Genomic DNA, 18,759 nt, shown 5'->3' on the forward strand with positions numbered 1-18,759 from the left:
GTGACAGGTTTATATACTGAATTTATTATAAAAAAACCTAAAGACAACTCAAAGTCAGGTTTAGGTATATGTGAGTTAATAATGTGAGCTGTAAAAAAACCTCAAAAGAAAGGCACATAAATTTATTGCTGCTGTCAAAACTGCCGTAAGTACTTGTAATGCTACATATTATGGAACAAAGGGGGAAAAACACACATGTATTCCAAACAGATTGTATTCAAAATTTATTTTTAAATAAAAGAAAAAACATTTATTTTAAATAAACATGGTATATTCTACATATCTGTAGATCAACACAACGTTACATTAACCATTTTTAACTTTTAGAAGTTCTGTTGCAGCATCTTCTAAACTTGACAGTATTTGCTTCCATTTCATAACTGACTGAACAATACCCAAATGAAACTATTTGCTTAAGTGAAGCTTTATTTTTTGTGATCAAACATGGCTCTACTAATACAAAAGCACCTGTTAAACAATTATCCCCACCTAATTTTTTTTTTTTAATGAAGTCTGTACAGCCTTTATTTTTGGTTCTGTTCCACTGCCTGCAGGAATCAGCATAAAGCTAAGTTGCAAGCTAAGCTTCACATCAGCAGTGCAATGAATGGCATCAAACTTCATGAAACAAAGAAAGATACAAAATTCAACTATGTAAAAAACAAGATTAAGACCAGAATGTTTTTGTGGATCACAACTAGACTAGCTTTCAGTATGCAACTTTCCTCAGGAAAAATGCTTTTTCCTGATTCACGTTAAGAGAATGAAGCATGCATCAAAAGCCTTTGTTCATACAGAAATATCCATTAAGAAGAGTTCCATGGTATCATAAGGCAGAAGAGATTAAGGTGGATGAAGCATTTTGGCCCAGAATATGTTTTAATGACACATACATACACATCGTACCTTGTGTAGCATATGACAGGTAAGGGATTGGCTCAGTAAGGTAAAAATATCCATTTTTATAAATACATGTAATTATTGCTAATACGCTACACGTTATCATCCAAGTTTTAAAGCTGCTTGGTTGGCATTAGCCTTGTAATTAGCAGCTCACATTCATGGTGACAATATGCTATTCCATATGAAGTAAAGCAGCATAAATACAGCTATGAAAACAAAAGGCTTATGCAGCATTCCTCTCTAGCTTTGCTGTGTTTTTAATTAAAGTGTTTAAAGAAAACAAGTCCAGTTCACCACAAATTAGGAACTCTCACAATGAGACTGGAAACCAAGCTTCAGGTAGCACGGAGGAGAAAAACATAGCATGCATTATAATCTAGTCCTTTTAGTCATACTACTGCAGCACAAAAGTCCAATCTAAAGGCTAGACTAACAGTAGAAGGCAAAAAGCCAAAAGTAGACTTAGTTTGATACTTAATATTACAGTTTCAATCAGTAATAGCAAACTCACCCGGCCCTCCAATATATTCACAATAACTACTGCAATTGAGTACTTAATTATGACTAGCATAGGTATGTATGTTCACTTTAAAAAGATATTAAATACTTGCCTCATGAATTCACCCTCTTAAGACATCGTATAAGAAAATAGCTCACATGTGAAATGTTTCTGAAATATATTTCCACTCCCCACTATGTCCCACACACGCACCCTCACCCCATCAAAGCATTCACTCACAGGGAAAAACAAACACCTTCAAAAAAGGATGGAAATATTGCAGGTGACCAGCTTGGCTAGTTACAGCACAGTGCTTAACAAGGTTCAACACAGAACCAGATCAGAATTGGCCAGAAGATGCCCACAATACATGTCTGATCAGTAACTCCTTCCAACTCAACCTATCAAACTCAGTCCACTTTTGGTTCATTGCAATGACTAAAGTATTTCATATATACATATAAACACAAAACTCTAGCTTTACTTCAGTTTGTTTTTGCAAAGCGTTTTTACCTTTCCATTCATCTTGTAACATCTGCAGCAACTACAAGAGGTAGGCATAAAGCATTTAAGAGCTTCTTTCCAAGGTCCTGTTACTAGCTCAATTTAGTGAGATAAAACAGAAATCAGCTGTACTTCTGTGATTTTACAAAGTACAGCTTCGTACAATCCAGTTGGAAAATAGCTAGGTGAATCCTGGATTTGCTAGGCTAGCACATCATGGAGTAAGAAGCTGTTCATATCCAGGAGGATACTTTATTATTTATTAAGAGTTTACTGCAGAGTAATCCTACAGAAAGTAGATGTCAGGACCAATTCTCTCAATTTCTATTTGTACATGGAAGTAAGATACCATTTGGCCAAGACTACAGATTTATTTTCACAGATGCAAGTGCCATGCAAAAATAAATTAAAGAACAGATACCAAAACATACAAATAATAAAACTACTGATGGTATATGTTCTTAAAAGTATTTATATAAACAATTTATAATACTTTTCTTCCCCCAGTTTCTCCTTTTGACATTCACAGTTACAAAGCTGTGGCTATACATCAAGAATTTCTTCTGCAGTGCCTCCACAACGTAATCTGTAGCGTCCTGTCCTCCACCTAATAGTGGGGTCCCACAAAGCAGATAGGAAAATATAAATTGTCATGGATTCTCTGATGAACCAAGCTACTGCATAATCGAGTTTTGAAAAACACAGAGCACCGCCCTAGAAATACAAAAAGAAGTATTTAAACATACCAATTATCCAAAAGGAATTTTAAAGTAATTTAAAATATTTGTATGACAGACTTAAGTCTATTCTAAATCTTTCCATACAGATTTACATAGTAACACTTTCCTGTTCACAGTGTGATTACCCACATTAAACATGAGTAGCTCAGCAGAACGATCGGAAGGTTTGAAAAGAAACTTCTGTATTGCAGAGCAAGAGGCAAGAAAAAGTGTGACAATTGCACTTTTTTTCTTTTTGAAGCTTTGTAAAACTGTTCAACCAGACACTAGGTTTTTGCCACAGACCCCAGAAGAACAGCATCTAGACAGATGTCTATTGCACAGGAAAAGTGGGGCTAAGAAAAACACTTACAGTCTCTCTCTCTATTTTCTGCTTTTTTGAGAATTTTCAGCTACATGCAGAGCTAGAGTCACAGAGGCTTCAGAAGAGGAAGTGTAGGCACAAAGCTCCTTTACATGCTGTGCACCACAAGAAGTGTAATTGGAAAGGTGACTGTTAAACTGACCTTTTGGATTCCTACAGAACCAACACAAGGCCTAACTTTAAAAAAATATATATATTATTTGTTTCCAGTACTGTGTTAGGACTACCAAAAGAATATTTTTCAATATAAGGACTATTTGATGTTTGAATGCACATCAAACTTGGATCAGATTTGGATGGAGTATGATCACTGCAGAAAACAGTTGGAATAGTTCCTGCAGCTTTAGAAGAACAAATGCAGCTCTGATTTGTGATGTCTTTCTATATTAAAAGTTTTTGAGGACTAGTTCTAGTTTAAGTGCTGGGAAGATTTTATTTTTAGAAGTAGGCTACAGCTGTCCTGTAAGTCCATTACTAACATATGCACCTCAATAAATACAAGTGACAACTAAGATAAAATTTAAAAAATCCAATGAAATCTCACAAAGCTGCTGTTCTTATGCTGTTAAAAAAAAAGGTTAACATTTCTGGATATGCATATGCAGAGCAAACTGGAAATATGAAGTTTAAGGGGACAGATACCCAAAGTTTCAGAGTGTAGGCAAAGGCTGGTTTATACAGAAAACAAAATAAAACCAAGAACACTTACTCCATGTCATGCTATTATAACTGAAGCTGGGAGACTGAGAAGTAACAGGACTTGACCTGTTGTTTCATCAATGTCAAATTTGTTGTAGAAATTTGGCTTAGCTTTTTTTCTGAAGTAGATGGCACTAGTAACTTTAATAACCTCCAAAGAAAATGAAGCTACATACCTGAACACCTTTCAGTTGAATGTAGTCAAATATAAACCATGCCAAGCAGTGACACAGGAAAAATACCATTATATCCCATCTAAACACATGATGAGCTGCCCATCCAATAACCAGACTGGCAACAAAGCACTCAGAGATTGGCTCACAGATTATTGTGGCGGGCAACATATTTATTCGCAGTTTGGCCCACCTAGAAAAAGACAAACAAATCAGTTCTGACTGTACATTATTCTTTGCATCCTCACCAAATGCCACGCCATTGTGTTCGGACATTTGATTTATATCTCAAAGAAAACACTGCAAAAAATTCTGCCTCTCAAAGTTAGCGCACATAGCATTTAAAAGGCACTGAGGGGCTTTTTTAGGGTTTTTCAAATACTAGTATCAGTCATACTTCTGTGGGAAGTCAGTGCCTCCCTCCCAACACGAACAAGAAGAGTGTATCAAGCTGTGCACTGGAACTTCAGCATTCTGGACATGAGAGCTAATTAGCTTGAAAAATGTATTCCCTCTCATTATCAGGTTACACACAGCCGAAGCAGGTGACAGGAGTGGGTGGGAGAAGAAGTAAATATTAAAATTCTACCTGATCATTCTGGACTGAAACTGAGAAATAGAATATGAACCAGAGTTTTGCATTGCAACTTGTGTGGCCATCGCAAATTTCCAGCCCCTGAAAAATTAATTTATGGTTATTTTAAAAACCATGCAAAAAAAGAGATGCAGAGAACAATTAGAGAACAAACATCAGAAAATTGTATTAGACTTGGAAAGCTTCTTTGGCATACGTGCCACGTTATTACAATGAGCATAAGCAAAAAAATAAATTAATGTATTTTATCAAGCCTCTTCATTGAACAAGAACAAACACCACTTGAATAACACTTAAACCAAGCTTTCAGAAACTTGTTTTCTCAAGGAATTGAAAATTACATAGCTCAGTTATAGGACAAAGCATGTATCGTAAGTATGTTTGCTTTAAACGTGAGCCTGATCTGAACACCTATACCTACAGTATGTACCATGTATTTAAAAAGATAAAATTACACTACATTGAAAGCAATAAGCTTACTTCAGAGTCATCTTACCGATCAGCTATCGCTTTGGCCATAAAGTAATCTTCAGCAATATATTGTGCAAAAGCTATCAGTCCTCCAGCTTGGTCCAAGACATCCTTCCTCATCAAGCATGACATCCCTGTTACACACTTGAAGCCAGTTAAGTGGGCTGAAATATATGACCTGGGATGCGAAGTTCCAAAATAAACCTGCCAAAACAAGGCTTTTTAAACTTCATATGTATTTATGTGAGTACTACTCTAACAACTTTTCCTCTAAAAAATGTCTGGAAGGAAAAAAGTGTTAAATGTGGGAATTATGACTGTATTTGGGAAGATACCGCCAACTTAAGAAATCTAGTCTACCATCAAATCTGATAAATCTATTAGTGACACTGGGTGTGTTTTAATGCACATTAAACTACTGTATTTCATTTGTTATTTAATTTGTAATTTATTGAGGTTGTTATCAGGGAATACATGTATTAAAAAACCATTAAGTAACTTACTAATTGCTAGGATTCATGTATCATTAGGGGATAGCTGACAAGACATGCTGTCTCCTTTTTCTTGTAACAATTAACTGCTTTACTGCATACATGTTCTTAGAAAGTTATTATATGGTTATACAGTAGCAGAGGAATTTTCTTTAAAGTACTTACAAACAAATAGCAAAGAAAAAAATTCAGATTGTGAGTGAGCCTTCTCAGAAGATTCACTAACTTAAAACTAGGAGTACCCTATAAACAGACAGTAGGAACAGATGCTAGTGCCTCTCACTAGTGTCCTTTCCTATAGGTGACCTTCAGGCCAATCTTAATGATACAGTAACTCCTTCCAGAAAAGGCATGTTCATCTGTCAGAGTACTGGATCTGGAAGAAAAAGCTCTTCCAGGAGTAAGAAGCAGGAGCTGCAATTCTTGCTACTTCAAGCAGCGCTCAGAGCTTTGTGCTATAGCTCCCTGCTATCTTCTCTCATAAGTGGACTTTGCACCAGAGAAATCAGACAAGCTGCCCTCCCTCCATGCAATGAAGGGCTACTGAATCTTGCTTTCATTTCTCTGAATTTCAGCCTTTGACACACATTAGTTTGCCTTGGGGCCAAAACGTCTTTTATTCTAATCCGGCATGTTTAAGATTTTAAATTACATGTATTGAGACACAAGGGACAAACAAGAAAACTCAGCCTCTTCATTCTACAAAAGAAAACTTACTGAGAAAGAAGAGAAGGGAGAAAAGGACACAATGACTGACATGAAGACAGTGAACAGGAATCAAGTGTTCACCTTGTCTTTCAAAACAAGTGTTAGGAGACATGAAATAGCACTACAGATGAACAAGGGTCAGAATGAACAAGCTGGAGGTTCCTGTAACAGACAAATCTATCAACTGCCTGGTAAATACAGCTATAGATGTTCAAAATCTACATGGACTCAGAGAAAGAATGGACAAGTTAATGTAAGAAATCTGTTCTTACTGCAATGTTAATATATGGAGGACTAGTCAACCAGTCTACTTCCTGCTCAGGAAGTCTCTCAGCTGAACACTGCAGAAAGTTCAGACAGTATTAAAGAAAAACAGGATATAAGCCATACTGGTGTCCTACCATCCACAAAGGCTCTGCCTGTAACTTCTGCAGAAAATCAGATTCTGTGTGAGCTGGACTTTGCTCTGACTTGCCATGGCCACTTCTGTGGTCCTTTTCAGACATCAAATAGAACTAATGGCCCTTTCTCAATAACCACTAGAAAGAGTTTTTCAATTTGGATAATTTTTTTTACACACCACAAATAATTTCCATCCTGTAATCTTTATTGTTTGCATTGTAAACTTACATACTGAGTCAATGCTCAGAATGACACAGTAGAATTTTGGAACATTTAAAAGTTAACCTAGATAGTCTGAAGTGTGCCTACAGCTGAAAACAGGTATTTCTTCACTCAAAAGGTAAAAGAAGCAGTACAAGACTTTTAAAGCCAGAAAGATCTTGCAAAAACAAAACAAAACCAACAACAAAAACCAACACAAAATCCAAACAAACAACTACATGACATTTCACCCACCTGTTCAAGGGTAGCAGCAAAACCCTGTCTGTCTGCAACGTAGGGAAGCCCATGGACCAAGCCTACTTTTTCAGTCATTTGGTTAGCCATGTCAGTCAGTGTGTCTGGCGTTACTAAGTGACAAACAAAAAATGAGACAGTTCCTTGAGCAATTCTGCCAAGAGCAAACTACAGTACAGAGACACTAATTCTCATCTATTACCAATATCAAGAGCATGTATGCTTTGTTGCACAGCATTTTGCAGGAAAAAAGTTTCAGGAAAATAGTGATTAACATTATTATTATGATCAACAATAAATACAATGGAAACAGTTTGAACAGTATTTTAAAACAGGATTTTCACCTTTAGAGATCGAGCATTTTTATACCACAAAAATACTTTTACCAGATCTTGACATTTCTACTTGTATTCTCAGGCAAACTGTTTCTCTACAGGAAAGAAGAACAATATCATACTCAGCACATTACAAACCACACCTACCTCTAATTCCACTATCACAAATCCATATGAGATCATATTTGGCAACTTCATAGCCAGGCATTAAGTTGTTAATCTTGGGGTTGATGCCAACCTTCTTGCCACCTAAAAAGTACAAACATCATACACAAATAACATATGGGTTTGTTTTAGAATTCAGACTCAATACCCAAAATATTTACATAGACTCACTGAAGAACTACAAAAGTTTTTACATCAGTTCTTAAGGCCTACTTTTATGAAAAAGATTTAATTTTTAATTATACTTTCATGTCTATGTTTTCGATCCTACTACAATTATGCAAAGAATTAAAAAGAAAATACTAAAATGCCTCCTCAAAATGGCAGGGTAACAAGGGTATTGTAATTAAAAAGCCATTAGAATGACAAAGTTCATTACTACATTCTGTAAGATATTCTCTACCTCTTATTTCTTAAGACTACTGATTATGACTATTGTACTCTACAGTAATAGCAGAAAAAATAAGGAACAGAATAAAGTGATGCAGAGTGTACAGACAGACATGGTCCAGTTTGGTTCATACCAGAGAAAAACATGACATTCTACTACCTAGTCCTACTACCCCTTCCCTCCTCTAATTCAAGTGTAAACTGAAGAAGGAGCCCTACAGTCTAAGATGTTGAAGGATGCCAACCCCTGCCAATCAGTGATTCTGTTTGATTGCTGCAGGACCTCAAACACAGCCACAACTTCAAGTCACTTCCTGCACATTCCGTTCAGTGCAACGACAGGATTCAATTTTTAATTGAGATTTTTTAATCTCAATTTAATTCAGATTTAGAAATAAAAACTTGCAGGGATTGCATAAATCACTCTTCCTAGAGTTTTTCTGGACTAATGTCACAGATGGTGACTACAGACTTACTTCCTTACACCAAGCTGATGATTAAGCTACAAAACCAACAAAGGCTGGACAAGATTACTATTTAGTTTAGACTACTAAGCACAAAGACCTAAGAACATTTTACAAGTAAGAATCCCACCTTTGAATTGCACTGCTTACCTATGAACAATCTAGCATCAACATTCGGGTATTTGCCAAGAAGCTTTTTGCATACATCAATAGCTGGATCGTCATGATCTTGTACACAGAGTAGTACTTCATACTGGTAAAAAGAAAAATGTATACATACACATATATATTTACACACACACGTAATATCCATACGGACTAAGGAATAAAGCTTATAGTGTACCCAACTGAAAAAATAAAGAGCACTGCTGCAGAGTTAAAAATAAAACCAAGGGAGCTGTTTTGCAGCTAAATAAGATTTTTTTATTTTCCATGCACAACCAAGTACTTGTGAAAAAAGAACCAAGCCTGTATCCCAATACACTCTTGTTCTGAGTAACATTAAGTCTTCCTGTTATCAGGACTTTTATTAGGCATGAAGCAAGACACCCTGCTACACAATTTTTCTTTCCAATTCTATTTTTGTTCACATATGAATCTTAAATCCAATCTTATATTCAATGAAATTATAGCACACAAAATATTAAAGGAATGATGCTATAATACACTTGATTGCATACCTCGGAACTTCACCTCCCTGTTCATTGTAGATGCATATATATGCACAACAGAGTTGGAAGACAACCCACAGAGACCAGAATAAGTTCATTTCATTGTATAATAAAGCTAAGCTCAGGAACATGTATGTGCATATGTAATGTGCGTATATTTTCCTCAACAGAATAATGGTTGAAAAATCAACAACAGGTAAGTGAAAACCGTAGCTTTTTCAGTGATCAAGCTACATGCTTGTTAGATGTAAGCCACAGAGAATGGGTGAGGACACAGAGTTAAGAATCACTCAACATTTTTAGACAGCTTTGCAGGCTTTGATGGAGATATTTCCGTTTCTGCACTAACAGCAAATTCCTTAAATATTCCTTACTTGATATAACATTCCTCTTTGCCTGTTAACTTGTTCTAATAGTTCAGTAATTTTGTTAGAGCTCTAATCCAAAGAATAAAATTCAGAAAATGCAAATGTCTGATCAAGATACCTAAAAGCCATTTTTTACACACCAAGACCTAAAAATGCCACCTCATTAAAAACAACTTATTTGGACCTCATTTGATAGAGCAGTTGTAAATAAATGTAAACTTACGTAAATTAATTTAAACAAATACATATTTCAAGAAAAAAATGGTATGGTTAAAAACAAGAAACCCCAATGACTTTAACTGCATTCAGAATTTTGTGGAAACAAAATCATTAACCACTAAATAGGAATTGGTAAGACTTGGTCTAGAATTACAACATATGAGACAAACACATCTCTACTTCTCTGAATGCAAACTCAAAGCCAATTTGCCTAAAGAGTGAGCATTATTTGATTTCCATCATTTTACTAGTATGGAAGATGAAATTTAAAGGGCAAAAGACCTGTCTCGTTAAGCAGACAGGTCCTTCCACCATAACAGAACAACCAATCAGCACGAACACCCCAGAAATTACTGAGGAACTTATTTAATTGGGTGAGCAATGAAGAACTATCTAAGAGAACAACTATTTTGCTAGTAATTAAATAATTAATGTTCAATCCACAGTTGCTGTGACACATCTATATCCATACCTCTGACGTTCCAATATTTTAAAACAGAAAAATTAACAGTAAACAACCTTTGTATGCATTAACCAAGTAAAGAACTACAAAATACAGGACTATATATATGCAAAGATGCTTGTCTACTTTAACACCACAATCAGGTTAATTTGGACATAACATTAATAGAAAGATATCTGCCACAATAAGCACAGTAGACAAAAACTGTTCACTGGTAATATTACGTGTTAAGTCCTGAAGTTTATAAGCTGTTTAACTGGCTTCTATGCAAGACAAGTTTATTTCACATGTTGGATATCACTGTAGAGTATCAGAGAATCAGTATCACTGCAAGTTAAACTTGTTCCAGCAAAGCTGAGTTCAAGATTTTTGTTAAAATTATTTCCTAATAATTTTTCCCCAGACAGCTTAACTTTGAATACTAGCCAACACCATTGTGCTAATTTTTGTGGTGTAGCTAATATCTTAAGTATTTTTGCATTTGGTGTACGTAAGTTTTTTCAAACAGTTTGAGGATCTTGCTTGTACTATACAATCTGTGCTCCAGTAAACTGAAGCACTCACATTTCCATTTTCACTCACATTGGGGAAAAATGCAATTGTCACTGCAATTATCAGATTTGTGTAGAGTAGCAATATTTTAAGATTGCCACCCATATGTGTAAGTTACCAGAAGTAAGGGTCAAGACTACCTGTCAAAGCAAGATCCAGCGTAACTTTTTCTGAATTCTCAAAAAAATTGTATTTGTAGTGAAATATCTCAGCTGCATGCTTTTATGCTCATTATAGTAGTAAGATAGCTTAATGTATTGTTGCCACTTATTTGCACGCTTTGCAATATTGGCACACATAGCATGTCCCAAGTGTGCTTTAAACTTATCTTGGCCACACTTAATCTTTATTGCACCTTGGTTGAGTAAAAAAGATTAAACTCTTCATGCCTGAAGCTTTTCCAAAGGCCTCAAGTTGCATTAAAGAAAAACTATCCAACTTTTATTAAGCTTAAAATGGTGGGGGTTTTTTATTGTTTTATCTGTCTACTTAGGAGTAAGTTTAAAGCTCCCAGTTGCAAAACTTAAAGGGAACTTGCTGTAGAGTTTACACTTACCTTTAACCTTTTACAACTGAAGCAGCACTGTCAGAAGCAGTTTCAAGAAGAACTGAGATTTTTTGTTTTTATTAAAGGTAAATTACAAGTTTTGGAATTCAGGAGCTAAGTAGAAAACATAGCCCTTTTTCTTTCCAGAAGAGCGTACACCAAGTATGGAATGATGCAGCAAGCGTTTTCAGATTTGAGTTGCAAGCTCCTTGGAGCAAAGACAGCATCTGACACACTTATCACTTCTATTACATAGTCAAACAGTGTTCAACAGCAAATGCAAGCATTTTTAACTATTTGTTTCCCAACACCAATAAGTGGCTTGGAGACTATTCTACCTACCAACAACTGGCAAGATACACCACCTCATCATTGAGCTACTCTTCATTAGATGACTCATCATTAAGAGCCACAATGAAGTTTCAGGCTATCAGATAAGTGTTCTTTTTTTGAGAACACTACAGAGTATTAGTTGCATATTTCTACCCCAAGCTCCTGATAAGTCTTTTGGAGGCATGGAAGAGGGAAGGAAAAAAAAAACAAAAAAGATACTAAATAGTATACATACTTTTGGATAATCCAGTTCAAAGAAGGTTTCCAAGTTGTTGATCAGGTTTGGATCCACACCTTTTAACGGCTTCAGAAGTGAAACTCCAGGAAGCTTGCTATATGGCTGTTTGTCTGTGGCTTTCTTATTGAGGTGGAGGCGTCTGCAAGGAAGAAGAACACATAGCACCACATAAAGAAATTGCTCAAGAGAATTCCACACAAAATACAGTCAGAACTAAGAAAGCTTGAAAGTTAAAACTGCTGCAAAAGAAATAGTTTTGGATTAAGAAACAACACTATTTTTTATATCTGACAGTTGATGAGTCAGAGACAATGCCTAAAAAATCATTACCATTTTATGTATGTTAAATTCAACCTTATTCAACTTATTAGCTATTTCAGATTAATGCATTTTGAACAATAAAAGCATAACTTTTTTCAAACCACACAAGAGACAAGATTTTTCTGCCTTCCTCCATAACATTAAAACTCATAGTATTGTAACAGGATAAACAGAATAAAGCCCACCATTAATTGTAAGCAAGGCAAAAAAAGGAAAGGCTCAGGTTCTTTTTCGTGTATCTATGCAAAATGTAAAGAGCTGAAAGCACATGGGAAACAGTGCATCCTACTGACCATTTTGCTAACAAATCCCTCCAAGAGATGGATACAGATCAATCAACTGTCATATAAAAAACCCTATGAACTGGACATCAGGTTGGGTCAGACGCATAGCTAAACTGAGAACACAATTCCAAACAGCCTCTAATATTTCAGCAATGAAGATGCAAAGTAAATTGACAATTGTGTCACAAGTCATTAACAGGAACATGTAATCGTATGTGAATGAATGCGAAGTTAAATTCGGAAAGCTTGATGGGCCACTAGACAATCAAATTTGTATCAAGTAAATATATACAGTTTAAGTAATGAGAGAAAAAGTTTTTGCTGGAACTTAAAAATTTCAACTTAGCATATTTATTGCATACTGTAGTTCTCTAACATGCACAGTAGTCAAACTGAAAGTGTATTTTATTGTAGCATGTACCTAATGGTATCCATTCTTATCTTAAAAACTTCTACAGTTCAAAATTTACAAGACATCGTCCCAAAAAAAAAAAAAAAAAAACACACCAAAAAAACCCAACCAAACCCAACAAAAATAAGAACAGGGTAAAGGGTAAAAACAAAAAACCAGTCAAGCTCCTAGGAAGCATGCTCCTGAAGAATGTCTCTGACCAACTGAAGTTATTGAACTACAAAGGAGCTCCACTAAGAGAACAAGAAATTCCAAGAGCTCTCTAGAGTTACTTTTTTCCTTGAAATGGGTCAGTGACATCACAGTCCCACAACCATAACGCTGTTACAGAGAACAAACAACAGGCTCACTAAAAAGGCAGAAGGACAAAGCAGATGATGTCCTTGTACTGTTATTGAGTCCAAGACTGGGCACTGCAGAGGCAAACTGAAAATATTGCTGCTGAGCAATTAACAGACAGGGGACAGTCAGACTAACATAAGAAAAGCAATAGTTCAGATATCTACCACAGACAAAGATTTTCCTTACTAATCTCCACAAACACAAGAGCAAACAAAGGGTTTAGTACAAGTAAGAAGGAAGAGTCCCAAGAACACTACTTTGACCAGAAGAAACAAAAGTAGATAAAGCAAGGAGGGGTCAGAAGTACTCAATTTAAAACAGCCTGTAGCAATGCATATGGCTTTGTACAGAGGCAGAAGCCTTGATGAATAGGAAATAAGAGAAGTGACAATTAAACGGAAAAAGGTAAGGAGACAGTATGAAGACAGACCTGAGGCAGAACTGTGATAAAGAATAAGAGCCAAGTGATAAAACTGTAGAATCTTGCAAGGCATCATGTTACAAACCATGCTGACACATAGGATTATGCAGGTAATTGAATTATGTAAGGAACAGCCTACACAGGGTATAAGAGAGGTAAACCCTGGAAAACACGTTTTATCAGGCTCTATTCAGCTATGTAACACCATACACTGAGACTTTTGACAGTACAACTCAGTATAGCAAGACTGTCTCTAACACACTGCTTTAAAAATAATATTCCAACTCATGATCTATACATAAAACTATAAAAGTGGCAGCTTGCCATCCTGGAAGGACTGCAGTATTGTGACAATAAAGTAAAGCAACTTCCATGCCAGTAATTGCAATGCTTTGTTAGACCCTATGGAGCAAGAGGCAAACTAACAGTAAATTAGCATTCTACAGTGAGAAGAACTAATTGTGAAGTGGCACATTCTGAAGAGAAATTTAGATGTTACAGTGGAAAATCTACCAGAGAAACAGACCAAACACCATAAAAAGCCAAGTTACAATATTCCAAATAAGGCTAACATTTAACATGGAAGTCAAAGTAATTGACTAAATTTCAACAACATTAACAGTATAGAAGCAGGTATGTTCTAAACCAAGTTGTGCGTTACAGAAAATGCACTGAAGTCTCTAAGGCAGAAGTAAGATGAAGCAATAATTTGGTATTTTTGAGCACTAACTTGTGTTTGTGGCTGTTCAGTGCTCTTGAGTCAAGAGCTGTAATCACAGTGGTCTTTATCCTAAAGGAAAGAAATCCTTTCACAAAGTTTTTGTCACATACAGAATTTTAAAATTTTTTTTTATTTTTTTTTTTAATTGAAGCTGCTCAAACCGGTCAAAAACACTAACTATACAGATGTATTTGCTTAATGCATCTTTTTCTACCTGTGCCTAATGCAGTAAGCAGTAGAAAAACACTACACCAAGGAATGTGTAACTTTGAGCTCTGAAACAGATGCTGGCAGAGCACTATTGAAAGGCACTTTCTAGTATCATGTGTGAAAGATCGGTAGGCAGGTTTTCTATAAGCACTTTTGCACCTACATATATTAAATGGATCTGCTTGCAATCCCTAGGTAGTGAAACTGAAACTCCTTCTAAGCAGTTTGGTGCTAGTGTATGCAGTTAGGGAAAAAAAGCAGCAGGATGCAAAACGGTGTCACGAGCTTCAGTTCAACTATCCTATTTCATTTAGGAGACGTGCAAAATTTTCTCAATTGCAGCTCCTTAACACGATAACAATTAACTCACAGAAGCAACTGTAAATTAGATTCCTTCTCTCCACAGAGGAAAAAAAAAAGTTTCCTACAACAAAATCCAGGTTACTGGATTTATAACTGCTCAGCATAACGCACTATGAATTCTTGCCAAAGTTTTTTTTTATTATTATTATTATTTTTTATTAAGGCCAAGAATACACTTCTTACCTACATGGGATTAAGGGCAGGAGCATTTTGTAGCAAAATCAAAAAGCTAGCTACAATAGACACACAGTTGGATCTCTCAGCTGAGATAGCAATATATGCCTTTTAAAAGCAGCTGAAAAACCCTGAAGGCTATTTATTTGCCCACTTCAACTTCCCCTCAGCACTTACTTTACCTAAAAAATTATCCTTTTAGGGGGAGGCAAGTAATTCTTGGACAGAAATTCCTAACAGGTGGGAGTTCCACAGGCCACCAAGATAAGCCAGCAGATCATTACTTCTGAAAGGGGCTGTCTTCCTGCTTCTTGAATTTACAAACATCCCCCCAACCGCCGCAAAGTTTTCATGTTAGTGAGGTGAAGCACCTCACATAGGTGTTTGTGGAGTGGTATGGAGCTACAACAGGAGAATTTTATTTCTCCTGTTCACAGCTTGAACAGGAGAAATAAAATGTAAGATTATCCTGCTTCTTTTGGCATCAGAAAGGTAAAAAGGATGAGAACCCCATATATTCATTTTTTTCTAAACATATCTTAAATGTTAAAACATCTCCAAAACTAGGTCACTTTATGCACAGGGAGGAAAAAAATGCTATGGATGTATCACACTGATAAAACCATTAAATACAAAATAAAAATTAGAGGAGTTCAGAAAATAATACAGACAACACTTCAATTTATGAAAGGGTTAACAGCACCCTTGGTTCACAAGGACTAATATTAGTCCATTTAAAATCCTGCCACATTAATGATACAAAGACAATTCTGCCTAAGAACTACCAAGTAAGTTTCAGTATCTTACAGCAGTAACTTTATACAGTCATCTGATCATCTTACAATTAAGTGACCAAGAACATTTTTCAGATAAGAGATTGCACTTTTATATATAAAATATATATATATACATTATATATACATGCATAACTACATATTCATAGATGGACACAAGTTTATTTATCTGTAGCAGACTCATGGATTCAAGACACCATTTGGCTTGGGAGCCTGCCTGTGAAGATGAGAAGGGTTCTGCACGAGCAGCCTTTGCCATAGCTCTGGACCATCCCACTGGGAAGCAGAACAAGACATTTGGGTGTGGAGGCACAGAAATGCACAAGAGGACTCTGCTACAACACAACTAAACCTGAATACCACACAACTATCAAGTACTTATTTCTCACACTGCTCTACCCAGATTTAAGCACCCAGGCATACTTCCATGCATAAAGAGGCCCACTACATTAATTACTCCTTTTTAGGGACCTCCTAGACTTCAGAAAGATTTGGAAGTGGCAAAACAGATCAAACAAACCCAGTAACACCCATGGCCACAGGTCTCCTAGCAAAGGCACAGAACTATTCTTAAACCAGTAACTAAACACCTGGATCTTATTTCCAACCTTTCCCCCCCCCTTAGAATGGAGCTTCACAACGTAACTGAACCAGTTTAACTACAGGGTACTGGTCAGAGACACTTCCTTTTTCTCCTTTCTCCTTTCTGGGATTTGCTGTGCTTCTTGGTGCACACAGGTCTGATCCCACACTGAGCTGGTTGAGATACCTAAACCACCACATAATTATTACCCCATATATAATGTTAGCATTTTATCAGCTTAACTTAGCAAGTATACAGCAAGATGATCATGCAGATTCAAGATCCCCGGGTTCTCCTCCTCTGTGATGCCACTAACACCAGCCAAACACGACATAGTGCCAGTACTGACGTCTGTGCAATCCTGCTTCAATTCACCCACTTCAGAGAGTTAAATCTGGCTTTTTTCCTCCCACTTCATGTTGTCTTCTGCCAAATTAGTTAGGGCACTGTAGAGATGGCTGCAAGAAGCTCCAGAGCATGTTCAAGAAGGTAGCTGTGAATGTGCTGCCAAGATCATGGATCAGAGGATGAACAGAGAGTACCTCCTCAGACTTCAGTAACCTTCCAGAAGAGCTGAGATGCCAATGAGAAACAGCATAAGCCTCTTCACCATAAAGTCAGAGGAGGATCAGCATCAGCTCAAAGGAAGCATCTGGGGCACAACACCTTCCTCTAGAAACACACACAAGCACTTGGGACAGGCCCCTGACAACTCTTCCACAACCAACTTTGCATCACAGTTTTCCTTTACACCATTCAATCACTGCCTTATAGCTTGTTCTCTATTCATATTTGCCTGCCTGAAACAGCTAACTAGAATTAATTGCTAGTAGAAAACTGTCAGCATTTTCAAGTGACTCTAGAAGTAATACTTAAGGCACAGAACCCTTCTGCTTCTCTTGGTTGAAAGAAAGACATCACCTGATATAAATGTGCTTCAGCCAGTTCAGGACACCGTTGCTAGGTGGCTGGCCTGGGTCAACCCATCCTCCCCTATTGCCATTTACTTAGATTTGATGGAATAATTATACAGATACATGACAAGTCAATCCACCTACCCACCAACTCAAGTCACAGAAGTGTCAGATCCAACAACAGGAGGAGCAGAAATGCACAGCTGGGGGCAAGTGGAGAGAACTTAAGAGGAAGACCTAATGTCTTCTCTCTTAGTATGACAACAACTGGAGTAAAAAACATGTCACTTGGCCTTGATAAAATGGTCAAAGACAGAGGGAAGTAGACAAGTTTAACAGAAGGAAATGGTGGGTAAGAGTCAGGTGCTCACTTTCCCAGTACAGGCTTCTCATGGCTGTCTGTCAGGAGAGAAACAGTCATAGGTTTGTGCATTCATGCCTGCAAAAAAACTGATAATAAAATCTGTAATCCTGCTATTTGCATACTAGAAGTTTATGTTGATAAATATATTGCAATTTGTTAGTGCTCTGTTGAATGCCAGGAGAGGTTAGAAAGTAGATCAACCATTTACTTCCCTTCCAATGTGTATTTTCTCCTGTACTACACATACTCTATAGACCAAAAAAAAAAAAAAAAAAAAAGGACCTTAGCATGTAATGCAATTCCATCACAACAGGAATTGGAGGAAGGGGCATCATTTAAGAAAACACCTTAAACCAGCAAGAGCTGGACTTTTTTTTTTTTTTAAAGAAAAAAAAGCCCACCAAAAAACCAACAAAACAAAACCAACAAAACACACCACAAAAAAGCAACCCACACCAAAACCTCAAATTAAAGGTCTTGAGACGGAACTGAGTGAAAAAAAAAAAATCACTGATACTGTGATATCCATAATTTTTCAGAAGGTAAATGTCCTCAAAAAGCAAACACCAATTTGCTCTTCCAGTTTTTGGATGCAGTAGTTCAGTCAGTGACTAGTAATAAAGACAAAAATCACACAATGCAAAACAGTAAAAATCCTATCTAGTGCTATTTGACATTTTGAATTTAAAATCTTCATACACAGGTGAAATTCTTTAAGAAGCATCTTCCAAATGTTATCACAAATGTCATGGTCAGTAGATTCAATGCATAGCTCAATACAGTCTTTTTTAAAGGGGGAAGGAAGAGGGGGGAGTTTAAACATGAATTGGGAGTCCTAAGTATAAAAAAAAAAAATCTCTTTCAGGAAGAAGAAAGAACAAACACTACAGACCTTAACTTAAAACCAGCAAACACTCCCTTTTCTTAATCTAGAAATTTCTTCCCTACTCCCCTATCTGTCCCCACACTCGTGCAATAAAAGTGAAACAGAAAGGCTCCCATACAAGCAAATGCAGTTAAACCAGAAGTAATGGGAACTCTTTTACCATCCGAATCCCAGATAGTTTACCATTCAGCAAGCTGAAATGAAATCTGCCTAACAAAAA

At 36.5% G+C, this 18,759-nt stretch overlaps 1 protein-coding gene across 1 annotated transcript in view; it reads right to left on the reverse strand.

The window, feature by feature from the left end:
* Positions 1 to 200: 200 nt before the first annotated feature.
* Positions 201 to 18,759, reverse strand: part of UGCG (UDP-glucose ceramide glucosyltransferase) — a 29,706-nt gene continuing 11,147 nt past the window's right edge. The window contains exons 2-9 of the mRNA XM_051643065.1: positions 11,748 to 11,889; positions 8,510 to 8,612; positions 7,488 to 7,589; positions 7,006 to 7,118; positions 4,974 to 5,152; positions 4,472 to 4,558; positions 3,886 to 4,075; positions 201 to 2,620 (exon numbers count right to left, since the gene is read on the reverse strand). Coding sequence (XP_051499025.1) covers positions 2,450 to 2,620; positions 3,886 to 4,075; positions 4,472 to 4,558; positions 4,974 to 5,152; positions 7,006 to 7,118; positions 7,488 to 7,589; positions 8,510 to 8,612; positions 11,748 to 11,889 — 1,087 coding nt within the window. The 3' untranslated portion in view covers positions 201 to 2,449. The remainder of the gene's footprint in view (positions 2,621 to 3,885; positions 4,076 to 4,471; positions 4,559 to 4,973; positions 5,153 to 7,005; positions 7,119 to 7,487; positions 7,590 to 8,509; positions 8,613 to 11,747; positions 11,890 to 18,759) is intronic.

This window comes from Apus apus, chromosome Z (assembly GCF_020740795.1).
Source record: "Apus apus isolate bApuApu2 chromosome Z, bApuApu2.pri.cur, whole genome shotgun sequence".
NCBI classification, from domain to species: Eukaryota; Metazoa; Chordata; class Aves; order Apodiformes; family Apodidae; genus Apus; species Apus apus.